At 37.1% G+C, this 18,668-nt stretch overlaps 1 protein-coding gene, 2 long non-coding RNA genes and 1 other non-coding gene across 6 annotated transcripts; 2 read left to right on the top strand and 2 right to left on the bottom strand.

Annotated features, from left to right (window-relative positions):
• Positions 1 to 440: 440 nt before the first annotated feature.
• On the top strand, positions 441 to 6,789 carry LOC110833526 (coiled-coil domain-containing protein 130 homolog). Of its 2 annotated transcripts, XR_002544235.2 has the most exons (7): positions 441 to 599; positions 1,934 to 2,152; positions 2,409 to 2,520; positions 3,228 to 3,488; positions 4,233 to 4,353; positions 4,812 to 5,689; positions 6,061 to 6,789. XR_002544235.2 is itself a non-coding variant. In XM_022071700.2 (6 exons), the coding sequence occupies exons 2-6, from the start codon at positions 1,953 to 1,955 to the stop codon at positions 5,327 to 5,329; spliced, it is 1,212 nt and encodes a 403-aa protein (XP_021927392.2). In that variant the 5' UTR covers positions 441 to 599; positions 1,934 to 1,952; the 3' UTR covers positions 5,330 to 6,789. The 2 variants fall into 2 exon arrangements, 1 of the variants encoding a protein (XP_021927392.2); XM_022071700.2 differs by having other exon boundaries at positions 4,812 to 6,789.
• Positions 6,790 to 7,841: 1,052 nt separating this feature from the next.
• On the top strand, positions 7,842 to 12,314 carry LOC110833527 (uncharacterized). 2 transcript variants are annotated; one of them, XR_015537054.1, is made up of 3 exons: positions 8,127 to 10,207; positions 10,303 to 11,383; positions 11,733 to 12,314. It is a non-coding gene; the product is annotated as an uncharacterized LOC110833527 (long non-coding RNA). The 2 variants fall into 2 exon arrangements; XR_015537053.1 differs by having other exon boundaries at positions 7,842 to 10,207; positions 10,303 to 12,216.
• Positions 7,856 to 7,928, bottom strand: TRNAR-CCU (transfer RNA arginine (anticodon CCU)). Its single transcript has one exon. It is a non-coding gene; the product is annotated as a tRNA-Arg (tRNA).
• A 3,537-nt stretch (positions 12,315 to 15,851) lies between the features above and the next one.
• LOC110833521 (uncharacterized) lies at positions 15,852 to 18,107 on the bottom strand. Its single transcript, XR_002544233.2, has 3 exons — positions 17,841 to 18,107; positions 17,279 to 17,440; positions 15,852 to 17,163 (listed from the first exon to the last, which is right to left on the bottom strand). It is a non-coding gene; the product is annotated as an uncharacterized LOC110833521 (long non-coding RNA).
• Positions 18,108 to 18,668: the final 561 nt, after the last annotated feature.

Raw genomic sequence — 18,668 nt, 5'->3', positions numbered from 1 at the left:
TGGGGCTTGCAATCCCTTACCATAAAAACATTGTTGCAAAATGTCTAAAAGTGCCTCGGACCTGGACGAAGCTCATGATAGAGTCCGGTGGCGAGCTTTTCTGGACATGGTGATGAACCTTCGGGTTATATAAAAAAGTGGGTTAATCTTTGGCCAACCAGGTATATAATTGACTTTTCAAAGGATTTCCTGCACCATAGAATGAGTGATAGTGTTACCCTGACTCGGCACGTGGCTGGCCTCAGAGCAAAGGACGGCTAATCTACATACAGGTAGTTGTATGAAAACCTCAAGATCATAAATAATCCGTAGTAACTGTGCCCAACAATACTAGGAAACATCATCATTAAATGGCCACGATCGAAAAATAACCTGCTGGCCTTGTTGTGGTGGCTACTGCAGGATAGGCAACACCTCAATTATATTATATTCAGCGTTGTCATGTTGGTAATTGTGATTACAAAATGTGTATTGGTGTAGATTATCAATGAAGTGATGTATATAAAAGTTGGGTTGGTACATTTCGTGTGTTAATTGGACCCCCCGTTTTACAATTATAGTACAGCTTCAGATTACAGCGGTCTATTACTGTGTGTGAGGTAGGTCCGCTTGAATTTTTACTAACTACAGTAAAATAAAACCCAAACTCTGTGACAGGCTACAAGCTTCGTTAGGTTAGAATAGTTGTGTTACAATTAAGGCCTAGTAATTGTAAATATAGCCCAACTTTAGAAACGGTTATAGCTGACCACTGCCTTCTTATATGACTAAACTGAGTAACATTTTAATAATGTCTTTAAATTGTCAGATCGTATTGCATATTACGAATTTAGGGTTACGACGTTACTTAATTGTACCAGAGTTACGAAATCCAACTAGAATACAGTTCTAGCAGTTCCTGAATATCAAACCCAGTTGTAAGGATTACATTATAATTTTCCTTTATTGTTGTGAATGGGTGAGGCTGTGGAACTGGGCCTGTAATGAGCCTATTGCACATTCCGCAGATGATACACGAGTCATTATGGAGCAGTGGCGGAATAGTAGTGACAGAGGAAACTGAAGGACTTTGAGAGAAATCAAGCACAATGCCACTTTGTCTCTCACAATTTCCAGATAGACTGACCTGGGTGTGAACCCAGGCCTCCACAATGTTAAGCAAGTGACTAGTTGCTTGAGCTGTGGCATGGCCTTACTTTACGTCAGACTGATCTGGATTTTCAACACATTTGTAGATTTGTTATAGTTGTTCTCATGTGGAACTGATCTGCCAGCATGAGTGTCTGGTAGAATTTGACAGTAAAATTGATATTATGGTGAACATTTTCTGCATGTGTTTCAATCAGTTACCGATTGTTGTAGGTTTTGGTTCATCTTATTCACTGTTTGTTACACTAGAATCATGAACTACTTTGGGGTTTTGTTGGTATAGCCCCCTTTCAAAAACATATTCTTGGAAAGCTAATCAAACTCCTTTTGGTTTTGTAGTGGGTGAATCTGAGTTAATTTGTGATTCTTTGTAATTAGTGTTATATGCATAATGCATCTTCTTTGTATTCAGAAAATATTTGACTTTATTATAATTTTTCACAGTTGCCTCAAATATATGCTATGCAGTGCTTAAAAATAGGACAATTAGATCATAATTACCATATCAACATCCATCAGCTCTATAAGACATACAGCAAAGAAGTCAATGCAAATCTACAAACCCAAAATGGATGAAGAGTAAAATGTCATATATTTTATAAAAATTCCCAAATCATTTTTTAGACTATAAAGACAACAGTTTGTCCACATCCTATTAATTTCCATGCCATTAATCACTGTAGCTTTAGAAACAGTGACAATAATACATTAAACATTTACAATTTGGAGTTTTTTATATTGTATGATTTTTACTGTGAAGATAATATTGTTTGTTAACTTGCAGAGCCTGTAAATAAATCAGAATGGGAGAACGGAAAGGTACCAATCACTATTACCCACCTGACTATGACCCCAAGAAAGGTGGCCTCAACAAGTTCTTGGGAACCCATGCCCTCAGGGAACGTGCTAAAAAAATTGGTATGGGTATACTTATCATCCGCTTTGAAATGCCATTCAACATTTGGTGCAATGGGTGTGGAAATCACATTGGCATGGGTGTTCGGTGAGTGAACTAGTAAAATTTCTAATCTTTTTAAACAAAATTTGATGTAAACCATCCATGTTCAATTTTTTAATTTGCTTATCTGTGCTACTAAAGTAGTTATAAGTCACTTAATGATTTTATGTTTAACATAGTTGTGTATTCAGTTTATGTTTTTATATATCAATTATAAAGTGAAACTTAATGTGATCTTCAAGCCATCAACAGTATAATTAGTTTTCTTTATTTCAATAAGCACCCACCTATTTTGTTGCAGTTATAATGCTGAGAAGAAGAGAATTGGTGAGTACATCACTACCCCAATATGGAGCTTCAGAATGAGATGTCATCTTTGTCCAAACTATATTGAAATAAAAACTGAGCCAAAGGTAAGTTACACCATAATACTTTTATGACCAGCTAGTGTTTGAGGAATTTTTTAAATTTCTTATTATATAAATATCATTCTGCGCCGTAGCCGCATGGTCTGAGGCATCATGCTTCAGACCGGTGATACAGAATGCGTGCTGGTTCGAATCTAGGGGAAAGAAATTTCTCATGGGATTTTTTGACCAGTGTACGGGACCGATGGCAACCCAGCATCGTGAGGAAATTGGGGAGCTGCAATGGGTAGCGTAATCCGGTCATGAAAACTAGCAATGGCTGGGGGTTCGTCATGCTGTCCACAAGTCACCCTATATCTGGTTGGATGATCGTTCACCTCTGCTTAGGCATGTGAACGTGAGGCCAGCAGCCAGCTAGTCGGCTTTGGCTCTCAGAGGGCTGTTACGCCACGGATTATTATTATTATTATTATATAAATATCATGGTCATGGTCTCTCATAGACATAGCGACTATGAATATATTTCTATTTCTAGTGTATTCTGATATGAGAATTTCATGTACAACACAACACTGCAACAAGAATAAAATTAAATAAAGTTTTTTTTCCCCCATTATTAATCATCTCCATAGTCCTGTTAGTACACTTGTGACTGCTGGTGTTATGCATTGTTTCTCCACATTAAACAAGCATTTATCAAGTTGTTATCAACAGATAACTATATTCATAATGAATGATTTTATATTTTGCAGACAAGTGAATATATAATCGTGTCAGGTGCACGACGGCAAGAGAACCGTTGGGACCCAAAAGAGAATGAGCAAGTTGTACCTGAGGATAAGAATACATCAAAGCGGCTGTATGATGATGCAATGTTCAAATTGGAACATGGTTATACAGATAAAAGTCAAGCAGGTGCTATGCAGCCAACTCTCGCTAAGTTAACAGCAAAGCGACAGAAAGTCTGGCAAGATGACTATGCAGCCAATTGTGTGCTTAGACAGCAGTTCAGGGTAAGTGACTTTTGTACTTAAAAAGAATTTTCTCTCATTAAGATAATTTTTACATCTATAGTATTCAGTGTTTGTTTTCCCTGTCAAAATTCTACAGTGTATTCTATGTTGATTTTGTAGGGAAGTTTTCTTCTCTTAAATTCATTTGTAGGCAGACTTTGTGAAGCATTGTGGAAAATATCCGTCTTCTGGGTTATTGCGCTGCGTAGTCTGGTCGATGTTAACCAACGTTTCAGAGGTCATACTGCCTCCGTCATCGCCCTGATGATGGAGGCAGTATGGCCTCTGAAACGTTTGTTAACATCGACCAGACCACACAGCGGAACAACCCAGAAGACAGAAATCTTCATATTTTTAATCGCCCTGATGACGGAGGCAGTATGACCTCTGAAACGTTGGTAAACATCGACCAGACTACACAGCGCAACAACCCAGAAGACAGAAATCTTCATACTCACCGCTGTGAGAACCTCAAGTCTTACATTGTGGAAAAACTTGCCTCACAAAGACGTCATGTTTGTCTTCCTTTTTGGCCTCGCGTGATTCATGTTACATGTGACATAAGTGCACATATTAAAATGTATGGTTAAGAGAGATTGTAAAAATCATATGAGAATGAAACTAGGTCAGGATTATGTCCAGTGATGGACTTTAGAATTAGCAGCTTCAAGTCACTACCGTGAGATAATTATAATTATGACGGAAAAATGTAAATATTAAATTCATTATGAGCATTGTTTGTAGGAAAGGAGCAAAGAGCTAAAAGCAAGGGATGCTAAAGATGCAGCTCTACTTCAGAAATCAAGTCTGCAGATAAATCTTTTGCCAGAGACAAAGGAAGATAGGATAAAGGCAGCACAACTCTGTGAGTCTACTTCAAAATGTGTTACATGAAAATATATTGTCATATGCAAAAATGTTATGGTGATTGTTAATATAATGCATTCTGAGTGTTTCACATATTAATTTAAAGATGCCATGAAAACTGCATTTTGTGTGGTGAATCCTGTTTGTATTTGTGATTTAGAATCAGTTCCAGCTGCCATAATATTGTCAATAACAGCTGCACTAGTGTTTCAACAATTTACATATCACTGTTACTTTAAATTACTAAAGTTGTAGTTTTGTTTATAGTGGAAAATCATTTATCTACATCAAAAATACCTCACACAGTAATGAGGAAGGTGGAGTTTCACAAACATAACAGCTATTTCAGGTACCTGCCCCTTGTCGTGATGGTGGGGCATGAGTACCTCAGTGATCCCAAGAGCTATGCTGGTGGTAGCTCGGTGAAAATTGTGATTTCTGTTATTTTTATTACAGACATCCAAGCAAAGAAGACTCCTAACAAACAGAAGGAATTCAGTGATGCATCACTGAGTTGCTTTGATGAATCCAGCAGGGGACCAAATATTGATAAGGAGTCTGCAGAAAACAGTCTCAGAAAGTTTACTATTTTGGGTAGTGTGCGACTAAAATCACTTGATAACAAAGTTTCTGAGTGCAAAGACACTTGTATTTTTGACAGCGGTGATGTTACAACATGTCCATCAAAGATGGACAGAGGGATTGCTACTAGTGATGTGATTATTGACACTTCCACATGTTACAAGACATCTAGTGAGAATTCAGAATTAGGAAGCAGGAATATTCAAGCTGTTGATAGTTCATTAAATACTGATAATGCCACCAGACTCAAAATGGACAATAGTGATCCCACATCCATTAAAGGATCTCCGGACACTCTTTTCCTCAACTCAGATACACACATTTCTTCAAGTAATATTTCGTTGGTTTCTCATGATTATAACTTTTCCTGTTCAGATGAGAGCAGCTCTTGATAAACAAATATAGCCCCATATGTGTCTTGCTGAAACAGCTACCTGGAATTCCAAGGAAAGTTGTGTATGTTTATTGTTGCTTTGTCAGGAACTGGTTTGTGGTACAGTATTTTAAGAGTTACTGACTGTTTAATATAAATATGCACATGAGACAAAAGTATAATGAATTACTTTACACGATCATGGAAGACCACATGGAAGCAAAAAGATATTATTCTACATAGATTCCTCATTTCCATGAATTAGATATGATCATAATTTTAAATTAATCATCATTAAGTGTGCCAGGGAGACTAATGATTTCAAGGAATGGAAATACAGCATTTCTGAGGCATTTGCAATGTTGGAGTACATTCAAAGGTAAATATATTATTTTGCCTTGTGAGTTCATAACAAATACTGAAATTTGCAAATAAATAATAGACCTTTCTTCCTTCTAAGACGTGCACTTTAAGTGGGACATCTGATAACCAAGCCTCTCCATTTGTCTATGCCTTCCAGCAGCTCCTCTTCTTGAATTTCTTCCTTCCTTTCATCTGTATGACATCTTTCCTAGTCTACTGTTTCTGGGTTGCTTGCTGTCTCCCTCTGGAGGCAACATGGCACAGCAACCCAGAAGACAGCCATCTTTCCTCTTGGTTGTTTTGATTTAACTTCCATGTTTAAAGCATTCTTTTGTCTTTATATTCACTACAGTTTCTTTGCTTATTATTCTATCTCTTGATTTCTAGGTGTTCTTCACATTTTTCTTGCGGGTACTCAACCTACATGGCCTGGTATGACATTAATGCAATAATGACTGAAGATGCAACAGTGAGCTCAAATCACATTGATGCAATACTGACGTATGTGATATGGTGTGAATGACACCTTTGCAGTGTTGGTGTCCATACCTTTCCAATCTTGTACCTACTATACGTTAGTAATATATACCCTAGTACATGTCTAAGTTTCTTCTCCTTGTGTTAAAATGTGTGTTGTAACTTTGAGATAGGCATATTGTCCCCTTCTTAGGTATTTCGAGTTCCCAGAGTATGTCTCTCACTAATTCATTGTCCTGCATTTTTACACTTTCTGTAATTTCTTCTTTAACATTTCCATCTATCACTGTTTTACTGCCTAAATACTCTAAACATTCCACTTCTTTTATTTAATGATTGTTAGATTTCATATTTTGCACTTTTTTTTTCACAACCACACATTTTTCAAAACTGATACTTAATCCAAAAATTTTACACACACTATAACAGCACTTTCAAATTTCTTCTCTACAGTAATTCACTGTCTTGTCATACTGTTACTCTTCTTAGTACCTTATGTGTTACCATGTTAAACATTTGAATTTTTGCCATCTGTAACAACAGTCTTTACATGTGTAATTCCTTCCAAATTTCCTCTCTCTGTATACTGTGATATGCACCTTGAAGATAAATAAAAACCAAACAGGAATCTTTGCCAAATTCTTATATTTTCTCTGATATGTGTCCCACTGTGACAATTAAATCCAGTAAATATTTCATTATATTTATATATGTAATCCATCTTATGCACAACAAACAGTTTTATTTTTATTAGTAACAGATTATGCAGTTGAATACAAATTATTGTTGTGAGTAATGTTTTGGTAATAATGACAATCTGTCTTACATTACATTTATTAGAGCAGAAAATTGGTATTGCTGTACTGTAATATTAGTTATTTGGAAAAGGCATTTTACTGGGTTGAAGATTTTAGATATATTTGTCAGTTTTGATTTAATGTCACAAAAGTTACATTTAAATTAATATAATGTTGACCCATACGAAATGCAAATGAAAGACTACAGTTATATATGGGTTTTTACCAGTAGTTTTCGTTGCAAGATTAAGATTACTGAGGTCAAGGGCAAAGCACTGAAGAATATTGAAGGTGGAATAGTAGGAAACTGCTTACCGATAGGGTTAGCGCTTCCGCTTCCACAATGCAAGTTGCCTATGTTTTATAATCAGAGATGGCGGTAAGAATTAGAAATTGCACCCGACCCAGAAAGCTATATCGGCAACAAGTAGCGTAATGTACGCAGGTCGAGTGAGAATGATAGTAACTATTAGATCAAAATATGGAAATACTATTCAGATATAAAAGTATTGGAAATCATGCCAAACACTACACTGAAAAAAATAATGCTTTACAGAACTCAACAGCGGAAAATTAATATTTTTTTCGACTCGAACTGGGGATTTTCGAATTTTAAGTTCGACGACTTGTTCATTAGGCCACACGGTCAGTTGGTGTACGATACCTCTCCAGATATTAAAAATTAGTGTATTTTAATAAATTAATGTTGCTGGAGCGATTTTATGGAAGTTGACCATACCAGTGTGAAAACAATATGCTCAATAGTCAAATTCAGCAGTAGTTTCGTACCCCATAACTGGATGTCTACCTGGTTATTGAGGCCACGAACTATCGCCCCATAACAAAAATTGTCAAACATAACGTCTTATTCGAAGTTTTGAGAATGAAAAATAGTTACAAAATATGATTACCCCCGGCGGGACTCGAACCCGCAATCCCCGGTTTAGGAGACCGATGCCTTATCCATTAGGCCACGGGGGCGATGCTGCATAACGGAGAATTGTATACTGAAGCATATCCGCCTATCACATAACTGCGTAATAATGAATTTAAAAATAAATCATGAAATATTATCAATCATTGGAATATTACCATGTTAATGCATGAAGTTTAGTTAAAGTTACAAATTTCTTCTTTTAAATTGCTAATTTGTACTATAATGACTGACATTTTTAATTTAAATCTTCTCAGAAAAAAACGATTTTCACGTCCTTCCGTCGCGTGAAACATAAATAGATCTGTTTCCAAGTAATTGTAGTAACTACTCAAAAAATCTTATTTAGGTGCAAGTGTCGTGGGTTGGTAGGATCTATAAACTATTTCTTATTAATTCTATGTATATTACTTCAAAGACAGTAATTTATCATAAGTCGAAAACGAGTTTCAGTTGTGTGACTAAATGTGATGTGTAATTTATTCATGCGATTTAAGTATTTCATGGCATTACGCTTGATTAGGTTAGTTTCTTAGGTTATGAACCAGGACAGTCATGTATATACGAATTGAATGGTGATGAGAGAATCGGTAGGAATGGCCCCATTGATTCTGTAATTGAACCTAGTAAGGTTAAAGACAGGTACCATTGTGATATGTAGTGATTGGAAATTGTATGTGCTCGAAAGTGAGGTTATGTTTTGTTCGAATGATTGCAACAGATTTTATGGAGTGACTATATTTTATTTATGCTGTAGTCAGTAAATATATGTATGAGTAAAACACGAAGATCGAAATAAGTCAGAGTAGACAAAGTACCAATTTATTGTATTTATTACATAAAAAGGTTGCTGTAATTAATCCCCAAAATGTGCATGTATATTGGCGTCATTGATCACAGTACATACATCTATATGCAGGATTGTGTACCGCTTCCCAAACATACTTCTGACAAATACCTTGTCACAACTGTTAAGTCTGTAGGTTTTTGGGATGAGTAATGCAAATGTATAGCGAAAATAGTCGGCTAATGTACTTTATTAGTTTGAATGCCTTTGTATTATTTGTGATTTTTGAGGTTTGTTTTTGCTTTAGCTTAGTATGCTTTGTTTTAGATTAGCTTAGTTTAGTTCTTGTGTTGTGATAGTTGTTAGTAATATTTTCATACATAAAATTCATTTACTATTATGTGTTACAATTCATAAATGCTTTGTTGTCATCTTGAAACAAGGTTCAACACTTTTATCCCTTATTCTCTGTTTAACTTGTGCAGTAGATTTGTTTTGTTGTTTTACATCACAAGGAATTTCCATCATACATCTCTGGTGAAAGCTCACCTTCATTCTTTTCTATATAAACTAACTAACTAATTGGATGGCTTACGGAACCCAAAGGTTCACTACCGAACTAACCAAAGCCCTCCACCGGACCCTGTCCTGGGCCAACAAAATCCAGTTTCCTTCAACTCCTATCTCCCATAGATCCCGCCTGACGTTATCCTCCTATCTACATCTAGGTCTCCCCATCAGTCTCTTCCCCTCAGGCTTCCCGACCAATACTTGGTGCACACCTCTTGCCCCCTCCATGACTGCTTATTCAATATATTCACAGCTAACTTCCATAAATGGAGGCTGTTTCTCCATCGCAACTTTCTATGTGAAACATATTAGAAAAATGTGAAAGTGGTTGCAGCTTCAAGTGTAGCTTGGTGATTGTAAAGAAAATAAGAATGAAAAATCATACGCAGGTTGTGTATGTGTATAGTGCACTCCACAATTTACATTTTGATTGGCTAAATCAGATTGAATTTATTTAAAAAATTTGCAGTTTTTAATGGAATTAATATTTCCGAGTCATAATTCCTGTAGCAATAGCTCCTCTAAACTAAACTTATGAACATATCACAGAGCAGTCCTTCATATGCAATCACTGAAGATATTTGTGTGTTTCGTTCGTAAGTAGTATGTCTGAGGTCATACTGACTCCAAAGCTGTTTAATGACTTGTTTTTTAGCCACATATTCCTTTACATGGTACACACTGAATTGTATTTATTGCATGTAGTCTCATACAGAACGGTTTAGAAAATTGTTACACCTTGTATGGAGTTGATTTTAATGCTGAATAAACATTTGAAATGGCAACATGTGTTTGTTTGGAGGAAAAAGGAAGGTTGTGGCTCAGTCACAGTCATAGAAAAAAGACATTTCATAGATACTTCAATTATGACCCACCTTCTTGGTTGACTATTTATCAAGGATATGACAAGATTGTCAAAACTGGTTCTGTAGCAGATAATTACAAAGAAAATTGGTCGTAAAAGAACAGGTAGGTCTCCAGAAACTTCATTGCAATGCAGAAAGCATTTGTTGAAACCCTTGAAGTCCATGAAGTTGTTTATTGGTGAATGTAATCTTTTGCAGTGGCTAGAGGGACCCTACCAGTAGCTATGCTACCGCCAGCATCACTGAGGTACTCAAGCCCCACCACCACGAGAAGGTGCAGGTACCCTGGTCCTCCAGGTTGGGGGTTGGTCGCAAGGCTAACAACCTTGCACCGTAAAAAGGAAGACGTTTCAGACCTAACAGAGGACCGAACGGAAGAGGAGAATTGAGGAGGTCGTGGACCGAATACGGACCGGAGAGCCATAGAAGAAGAAGAAGAACCCTTTTGCAGTCAAGTGTTTGGTGAATCCTAAATAACGACTTGTGAATGCAAATCATTTAGACTGTATACCCCGAGACAAAGAAACACGTGTTAAGTGTTGCATCCCTTGTTAGTGGTCACTTGAACTGACAGCTCTCTGTTTTGGGGTGCTGAAAACCCACTCATGTTTCATGAACATTCTGTCTGGTAGCCCGAAAGACAATGTGAAGTGTGCAGCAGCTACTAAAGGAGCCATTTAATTGTAATTTATCTTTTTGAGTTCTTTGTAGAGGAGTCCGTGTCTGACTTTGGATTTTGCTGACCGCTCTCTGATGTCTGTTGCTACACGGACTTTATTTGTACATTTAGGAGCCTACTTTTCATGTCCCTGTTCCCACTCATATCTTACTAATTTTCTTCTTTTATTTACAAGTATCTTTATACAAATATTCTCTCGTATTCCTTAATTCTTTAGCATTTAGTACGGTTTATCATGCAATTAAAAGCTACGTCATCACTTCATCTTTAACGATAAGACATTCATACTCAAAAAAGTCTTCTCTCTACTTCCTCATCCTGAAATTCTTAATACAATATGTAAGACGTCCCCTTACTTTTACAAAGAGGGAGGTCTGCTTTTTTCAGATTCCTCCCTCTTCCCTGTTACCGGAGTCATAGGCTCGTACTTCTCTTATGATCGCGCTTACTGACAGATGCTGAAGCATGTACAGTTGACATTTTTCTTTTGTTCATCAGGAAGGCAGATTATTTTCAACTTACTGGGGGCTTTTCCACAATTTTCCTGTACTGTTCATGCCCATTTCAACAGTATTTTCTCCAGAAGATGTAATGGGGAAGGTAGGTCTCTACTGTCCGCTCATTGCCACTGTGTCGCGTTTGGTCTGTGGGGTTTGTATATAGAATGGTACAAAACCATGGGACTTAAATGGTCTCCAAGGATCAAAGCTGTCGTTTACTCATTTCCATCGTAACGTGCCTTACAGCCGTGGAAATCCTGTACAGACTTTGAAGCATATGCACAACTAAAATGTGTACAGTAATTATTAACACATTATTAATTGCTCTGGTATATTAGAAAATGTTAAATGGCTCATCTATAATCATATGACCTTCATCTGCCCTATTTTTTCTTTTTTATGATGATAACGGGGTGTAATTAATAAAGATTGTCTTCTACATTTTCCAGTATCCTTTACGGGTCCCGAGCTTTTCAGTTGGCTTGATCTATGGACATTCGGTAGGACTCCTCGGACGAGGGATCGGCCCATCACAAGGCCTCTACCTGTACACGCGACAGCACAACACAGCAAAACATCCGTGGCTTGAGTGGGATTCGAACCCACGGTCCCAGCGACCAGGTGGCACAAGGCCCACGCCTCAGACCGCGCGGCCACTGCGGACCCCTAATGAAGATTGTCATATCCAGAAATATGTTTCTGCTACTCGGATGATACATATTAGACATCGCTTGCTAATTTATAAAATAATAAATTTGTGTATGTTGGTTGTATGATCTTACAGGGGAGCTGAATGTGAAACTGATTGCTAATTAGTGATTAATAAATTAAGGGAAGGGTTTTTTTAAGTTGAAAAAGAGATAGAGCAGAGATATTTTAACATGAGCAGATTTTACTTAAAATACAAAATGATAACGCCGCTGTGAAAACTCATTCTTTTAAATGTACTGTTTTATGGATTTCATCAACCACCAATACAATACTTTATTTTTCCTGTAGATCAAAAATACATTGATATAGGATATGTCAAATGTCTTTGCTCAAAGAAAGATGTAACTAAATAATATGCAAGAGTATCTTCTGTCCCTCATGAGCCGGGATAGCTCGGTCAGTATAGTGACTAGCTATGGGCTGGACGGCCGGGGTTCGATCCCCGACGGGGGCAGAGGATTTTTCCTCTAGCCTCTGCGTCCAGACCGGCTCTGGGGCCCACCCAGCCTCCTCTACAATGGGTACCGGGGGTAAAGCCGGCCGGGGCGTGATGCTGACCACTCACCCCCATCTAGTGCCGAGGTCAAGAAAGAGAGGAGTTAAACCTCCACTCACCCCAAGCGCCTTTACGGCACTTAGTGGGACAAACTTTAATTTACCTTCTGTCCCTTACTGTTTGTAACACTGTATATATATAAACGCACACACCGTTATCATCTAGCAGCAGAACTGATATCAGTGTTACCACCAGGAGAGCATTCTGAAAACGAATGCGTAGCGCCTCATAACTACACAACTTGCAGATTTTTCACAAAATTGTTTGTCTGTGGCTAATAACCTCACCATCATGGCTTCTACGATGAAGATGGAAATCCACATTTTAGATAGTAAACGGTGGGAGAAATTTCCATTTTGACCGCAGTCATAAGTTGGTAGTGAAGATTGTTATGATCATCGTCACTGGAGGAGCAGACAATTTGCTGAAAGTGAGATGTGGGCCTATAACCATAATTTTTGCATGAATTTGAATTTCATTTTTAACAGTGAAAATTATGCATATTTCGTAAGTCTGTTTCTTGAAAATATCAGAAAGAACAACAAATTTTAAAGTTGACTGCACTAAATATGAGAAATTTAGTAATTTGTGGAATTCCTTGTACTGCTTTAATTTCTCTACATTTGAATTCCACAAATTCCTTTAAATATGAAGTTCTGGATAAAAGAAGTTCTACTGTGCAGAGAGTTAAGGGACTTCATATCTTATTCCTGGGGTCATTCTACGCTATAAATATAACATGAACATGGGTCTAATGCTTATGGAGCTGTGGATAGAAATTCAAGATGATCTGAACAAAAATCATCATCATGATGATCTGAGTCTTGTTACTGTGTAGACTCACCAATAGATTCAAATGTTTCAGAGAAACATACTTTCTCCATCTGATGGGCTGGAGAAGACAATATGTTTCTCCTAAATGCTGGCGTCTACTGATGAATCTATACAGTGTCAAATCCCAGACAAACGTGATCTTCATTCTCGCCACCGCAAAAACCACAAATCTCGCGCAGTAAACAGAATTACACTCGTGATTCCTGCAAAATGGGTCTGAATGAGCAGTTTACTGACCGATGGCCTGTCCGTGGCTATCCACAGAGCTGGCCAACATGGTCACCGAATCTCATTATTCCAAATCTCCATATTCTGGGTGTCATGAAAGTTGGAAAAATGACTCTGTGTCACTTTCCACCATTCCGGTCATCTCTGATTCACAGTGTGTACTTGTGTTAGTCTACAGTGGTTTATCGAGATAAGTAGAGCTCGAGTTCAGCACTCTCGCCATACTGAAGTCTGGTTTAATATTATCTTTCGTGAGAATGAGTAAACATTATTCTGTCATTGCAATTTGTCATCCCAGGTTGGAGTAGCAGTGTTAATACTCAAGACTGGCATGCAGGAGGTACTTGCTTTGAACCATAGCTGGGTTACTATCTAAACTGAGGGTTTCCTGGAATTCTTCAGGCAAATACTGAAATAATATTCTTAAGCACTCCACAATCTTCAAAAATCTTTTCAGCTATTTTTAAACTTCATTGTTAAACTATAAGAACCAGTCACAATAATAAATCCTGACATTTGATTATAAAAACTTGAAATGAGTGGAAACTCAAGAGTTTAGTTTTTATCTTTGCTTTCCATTTTGTTGATTACCAGTATTGGTTTCATCGGGCTTCTTGCCCCATTGCAAATTAAGGATTTATATTAGTGAAAATATCTTGTAAAAAGTACGTGTCTGTTGCGTTTAAGATAGCCCTTTGATAAAGAAAGAAGATATCATCGTAAGGATACAGGTACACGTAGGTGTGAATTTTCGAACCTGTGTTATAATAGCCTTACGTTACAGTATGTGGTGGTCATTCCCCCGTACTTTTCTCCGATTGTGTAAGGTAGGGTAGGGTATGGTATGCCATATGAAGGTGATCGCCTCCGGTGTTTGCCATGAGAGGAGAGATACGAAACAATAAAAGATGGCGTCGTTCCTTGTATTCTCACAGGTATTGTTCATGCAAAAAAACATCAATTTGAACATTAACTGCCAATCACCATCCACAAAAGAATTCTCTAGTCATATCATGGCCTGAGGACCAGCTATCTTGAATGAGGTTTTTCGTGGTTTTTCTCAGTCCTTGCAGGAAAGTACTAATGTAAAAATGTAGAAACGAATCCAAACTTTCAGCCTATATTTTCTAAATTAATAGACACCTTATTTGCTCGGTCTCTCTGTCGTCTTCCATTCTTTTATCCTGTTGAGACCATGTGCTGATATATAAAGCAAACGTGAACAAGAAACATATACCCACGCTACAATTTGTCTTTAAAATATGAAATCACGACTATTTTATTTTCCTCAGTAAAATTTACATTATCAAGTTCGATAAGTCCCTTTGAACGTGCATTTTGCATTATAAATACATGCTTGCCTTTTAAATTTTCTGACATAAGAATAATTGCTACTGAATTGATTTTTCCAGTACAGTTTATATTACTTTATGCTACAGAAGGCCTAAATTTATTGGATATGTAGATATGAAATATTAACCAAGATGACGACACTTTCGAGACATCCTTATCGTTACATTTACAAAGGACAGTGGAATTTATGATAAGCGGCAAATGAAGATAAAATGGCTGTTAGAACCTACGCTTGTATTTTGCATGTAGTGATTCATAAATTGAAATGCTGATAAAGTTGGACTTTGGACTATAGACATTACACCAGATAAACAGAACTTGTTTATTGACGCAAGACGTAGACCTTTGTCGAACACCCTGTGACAAGCCAAATGAGGGGCATAGTAGCTGTATTGATTACAGAACCGGTACTAGCCTCGCACAGGGGTCCGGCTGTCCTTGTTCTAACTGCTACTCCGTATTTAGAACCAGCATACCAAACCGTTGGACTTACGGCGTCATGTGCATATTGTGCCAGACACAAATCTAAATAGACTAGCCAGGGCTTCCTGGAATCTTAAAAAACTACTTATTTCCAATAAATTCTTATGGAGAAAGTAAAATGCCTACTTATCAAACTAGAATTAAAGTAGTGTGTTTAGAAATCAATAGCGTCGAGTAATTGCACCCCATTTTTCAGTAGCTTAGAGGCAATTTGTCATTCGTCCTAGCGAGATCAAATTCAACTGTAAAGAGTGTTCTCGCGATTGTCGTTTTTGGGAGGTCTAAGCAGAGTTGAGAGGATACTATCAAAAAGGATCTCTGCAGGAATAAAGGTTTGAACCGTGTTCATGTGGTTCAGGAGAGTAATAACGGGCTTTTGTGAACAATGTTATGAACACTTGGGTTCATTAAAACAGAAATGTCTTTATCATCAGAGTAGCTCTACAATGAATACAACTACGGAATCAGATGAACTGTTATTTGGAAATTGACCTAGAATTTGTGAAGAACATGATCGGGTTATCGAAAAATTAACTCCTGTTATTGTAGATGAATCTTGAAAATAAGCACGCGAACTGACACCTACAAAATGAACACGTCTCGATATGAGACATGCTTGTGCGTCAGTCTAAAGATAGCAGCTGTTGTCTGCGTGTGTTACTATGATTGAAATGTGCGATGACTCTGCTCATTTTAGGGAGGTTTAAGATTCCAATTATGTTTTCCCGGTACAAAAAATGTTAATGTATCTTTGCTTTAAATTTGTTGAACACACCCAAAGACGGCTCAATATTTTTTTAGATTCTGACAGCTTGAATACAGATTTTGTAGTTTTGAAAATATGGTTGCTTAGTTCACGAACGAGACAAGTTCAGTTACGGAGTAAGTTACATTGTCCTTGAATTTTCCATGTTCCTCTTGCGGGATCCAGTCCAATTCATATTTCCATTACGTGTTTCTGCAACAATTTCATTTACTTTCATTTTGAGGAACTAATTCCATTGATTGTGATAGACTAGGAACAAACTAGTGTTCAAGGCGAAGCGCATTGTGTAACAATAAGACTGAAATTGAAGATTTCGGCAGCTCGAATTTCGTAATAGTTAATTTTGAGGTTATGTTGGTTGTGCTTTGAGTTCAGGTATAATTCTAAGAACTTACATGCCACATTTCCGCTTTCATTCCATCACATGTTCATTGCCAAGGAGCAACGAACCGGAAACATTTTTCAAAGTCCACTACCGAAAAAAAAAGAACAGAGCGGAAAAGTGTAGACGCTTTAAAATTTATAAAAAAAAAATTGTTCTTTCACATTTTGTGACCTTCATTCGTGTTGATACTCATTTCTTGCAGATGCAGATCTGTTGTTGACAGACGTAATTATTAAACTGGAGCTATATAATAAATTTACGTTTCGACAATTTTTTTATAAATGTGATAAAAATTTATAATGTTTACTGAATAGGATACAGTTATTATAGGCTGATAAGGGCCGAAACTCAATTTTCAAAACTACATTTAGTATCCAATGTCAAGTTTAATTGAAACGTGTAGGGTATTTTTGGAAATGACGAACGGATGAAGTGTTTATGGAAATTTCACGAAGTAGGTGTCGTGTTGGAACGACGTTTCAGGTCTTTTTGCACGAAGCAGCGTTTTAAGTTTTCGAGGGACAATTTGTGTCGTCTTCTTTGACAAAAGTTTAATTGGTCTTCCTGGAAAAAAGAGTGTTATAAATTACAGTCATAATCTTGCTACTAATTATCATCTATGTGCTCTTATTTATTATTAAATTTTCAATTAACGTAATTTTCTAACGAAATTACCTACATTTTTTTAAAGCAGAAACGCTTTTGACTTGTCCTCGGGAGGTTTTCCGGTTATCCTGACTGAAAATCTTCGTAATTTTCCTTTGTCTCTAGAGCCAATTTTTGAGATAGTCAAGGACACCCCTGGTACGAAGTGCTTCCGTGGTATTTGTAGTGAACAGAGCTGTAATCAGACGAATTTTATATTGTTATCACCTTCATCTGTTTCTCAATTTGTTCTCGTCAACGATATTATGAATGTTCGACATTTCATGTCTCCTATACTGAGTAGTTAGAAATGTCCGGGGTTCCAAAGGGGGTTTGGAGATTTGCTCTCGTGAGGTCTACGTGGTTTCTCCAAGTTGCAGTGAAACATCGTCTATTGACGTATAGGTTATTTACATAAGAATCAAGATACGTCATAGATTATATATGATCTAGTGAATTACTTGCTTAACCGAGCCTCTAAATCAACTCTCCCCAACTTGTGTGTGTTATATACTGGCCGGCAGTTTTACCCAGCCGAAGTGGCTAAACTGAAAATCAATACCAGCGAACATTTCAGCCGAATGGTTTTTACTTACATTTCGTATTATTGATGTCTCATGTTGAAAAGTCGGCCCAGTGACAGGCTAGCCTGAATTCTGCCCTGAGTCAAATCGTATAGCGTCGAATGAAAGCGTACAGATTTTTTCTGAACGGATAGTAGTAAAGGTGTTCGGGCTTAGTCGTGGCACGTTTTCAAGTGTTGTCGCGGCTACGTAAAATTTCTTTCAAGGTAGCTGGCCTTCGTGACAGAGTGAACCCAAATATACCAGTATGATGGCGATCCTACTTCGTTTCCGGATTCTAGATGTCTGTTCAGCATTAAAATATCCTTTGTCTAATGATGCTTCACTGTCTTATTTTCTCGTAGGAGTTATTATTTAAATGGGTGCTACTGGCAGTAGGAATCCAAAATATAAATCTTCAGATACTGCAAAACGTGTGCATGCTCCAAATATAATTTAATTTCAGATGCATTTGTTTCTTTATATCTCCATTTCCAGCTGTACATAACATGAAGCTTTACGCTGGTCAATCTGAATATTTGTTTATAGTATTGTCATAACAAATAGGCACATTTGTCACCTGGAATAATATTTTCATTGTAAGTAAACACATTTAGTTAAGGCTGGGGCACTCTCGGTAACATTTATTTGGTCAATGAGATTATAGACTAAAAAGATCATAATAATAAGCAGTTTTATTAATAAAGAACCGGGTTGAATGGGGTATTCTCCTAGTGCGATAGGCTCATATATCCGTACCATACCTAGAAAATGAGTACAGAAAATCAAGTATGAAGGAATAGGATTTCTCGTGGATTTTTCAGAATTTGATGAATACTGCATTTGAAAATGTAAGTAGCA

This window comes from Zootermopsis nevadensis, unplaced genomic scaffold, assembly GCF_977971745.1.
Source record: "Zootermopsis nevadensis isolate Lab colony 2312 unplaced genomic scaffold, Znev_1.0 Znev_ptg000025l, whole genome shotgun sequence".
NCBI classification, from domain to species: Eukaryota; Metazoa; Arthropoda; class Insecta; order Blattodea; family Termopsidae; genus Zootermopsis; species Zootermopsis nevadensis.
This window is presented reverse-complemented; position numbering and strand designations above follow the sequence as displayed.

What these genes read in the sequence shown, in the direction of transcription:
- LOC110833526 (XM_022071700.2), top strand. Translation starts at nt 1,953, where the DNA reads ATGGGAGAACGGAAAGGTACCAATCACTATTACCCACCTGACTATGAC. An exon ending in TGCTTAGACAGCAGTTCAGG is followed by an intron (nt 3,489 to 4,232) that starts GTAAGTGACTTT and finishes CATTGTTTGTAG; the next exon opens with GAAAGGAGCAAAGAGCTAAA. An exon ending in GATAAAGGCAGCACAACTCT is followed by an intron (nt 4,354 to 4,811) that starts GTGAGTCTACTT and finishes TTTTTATTACAG; the next exon opens with ACATCCAAGCAAAGAAGACT.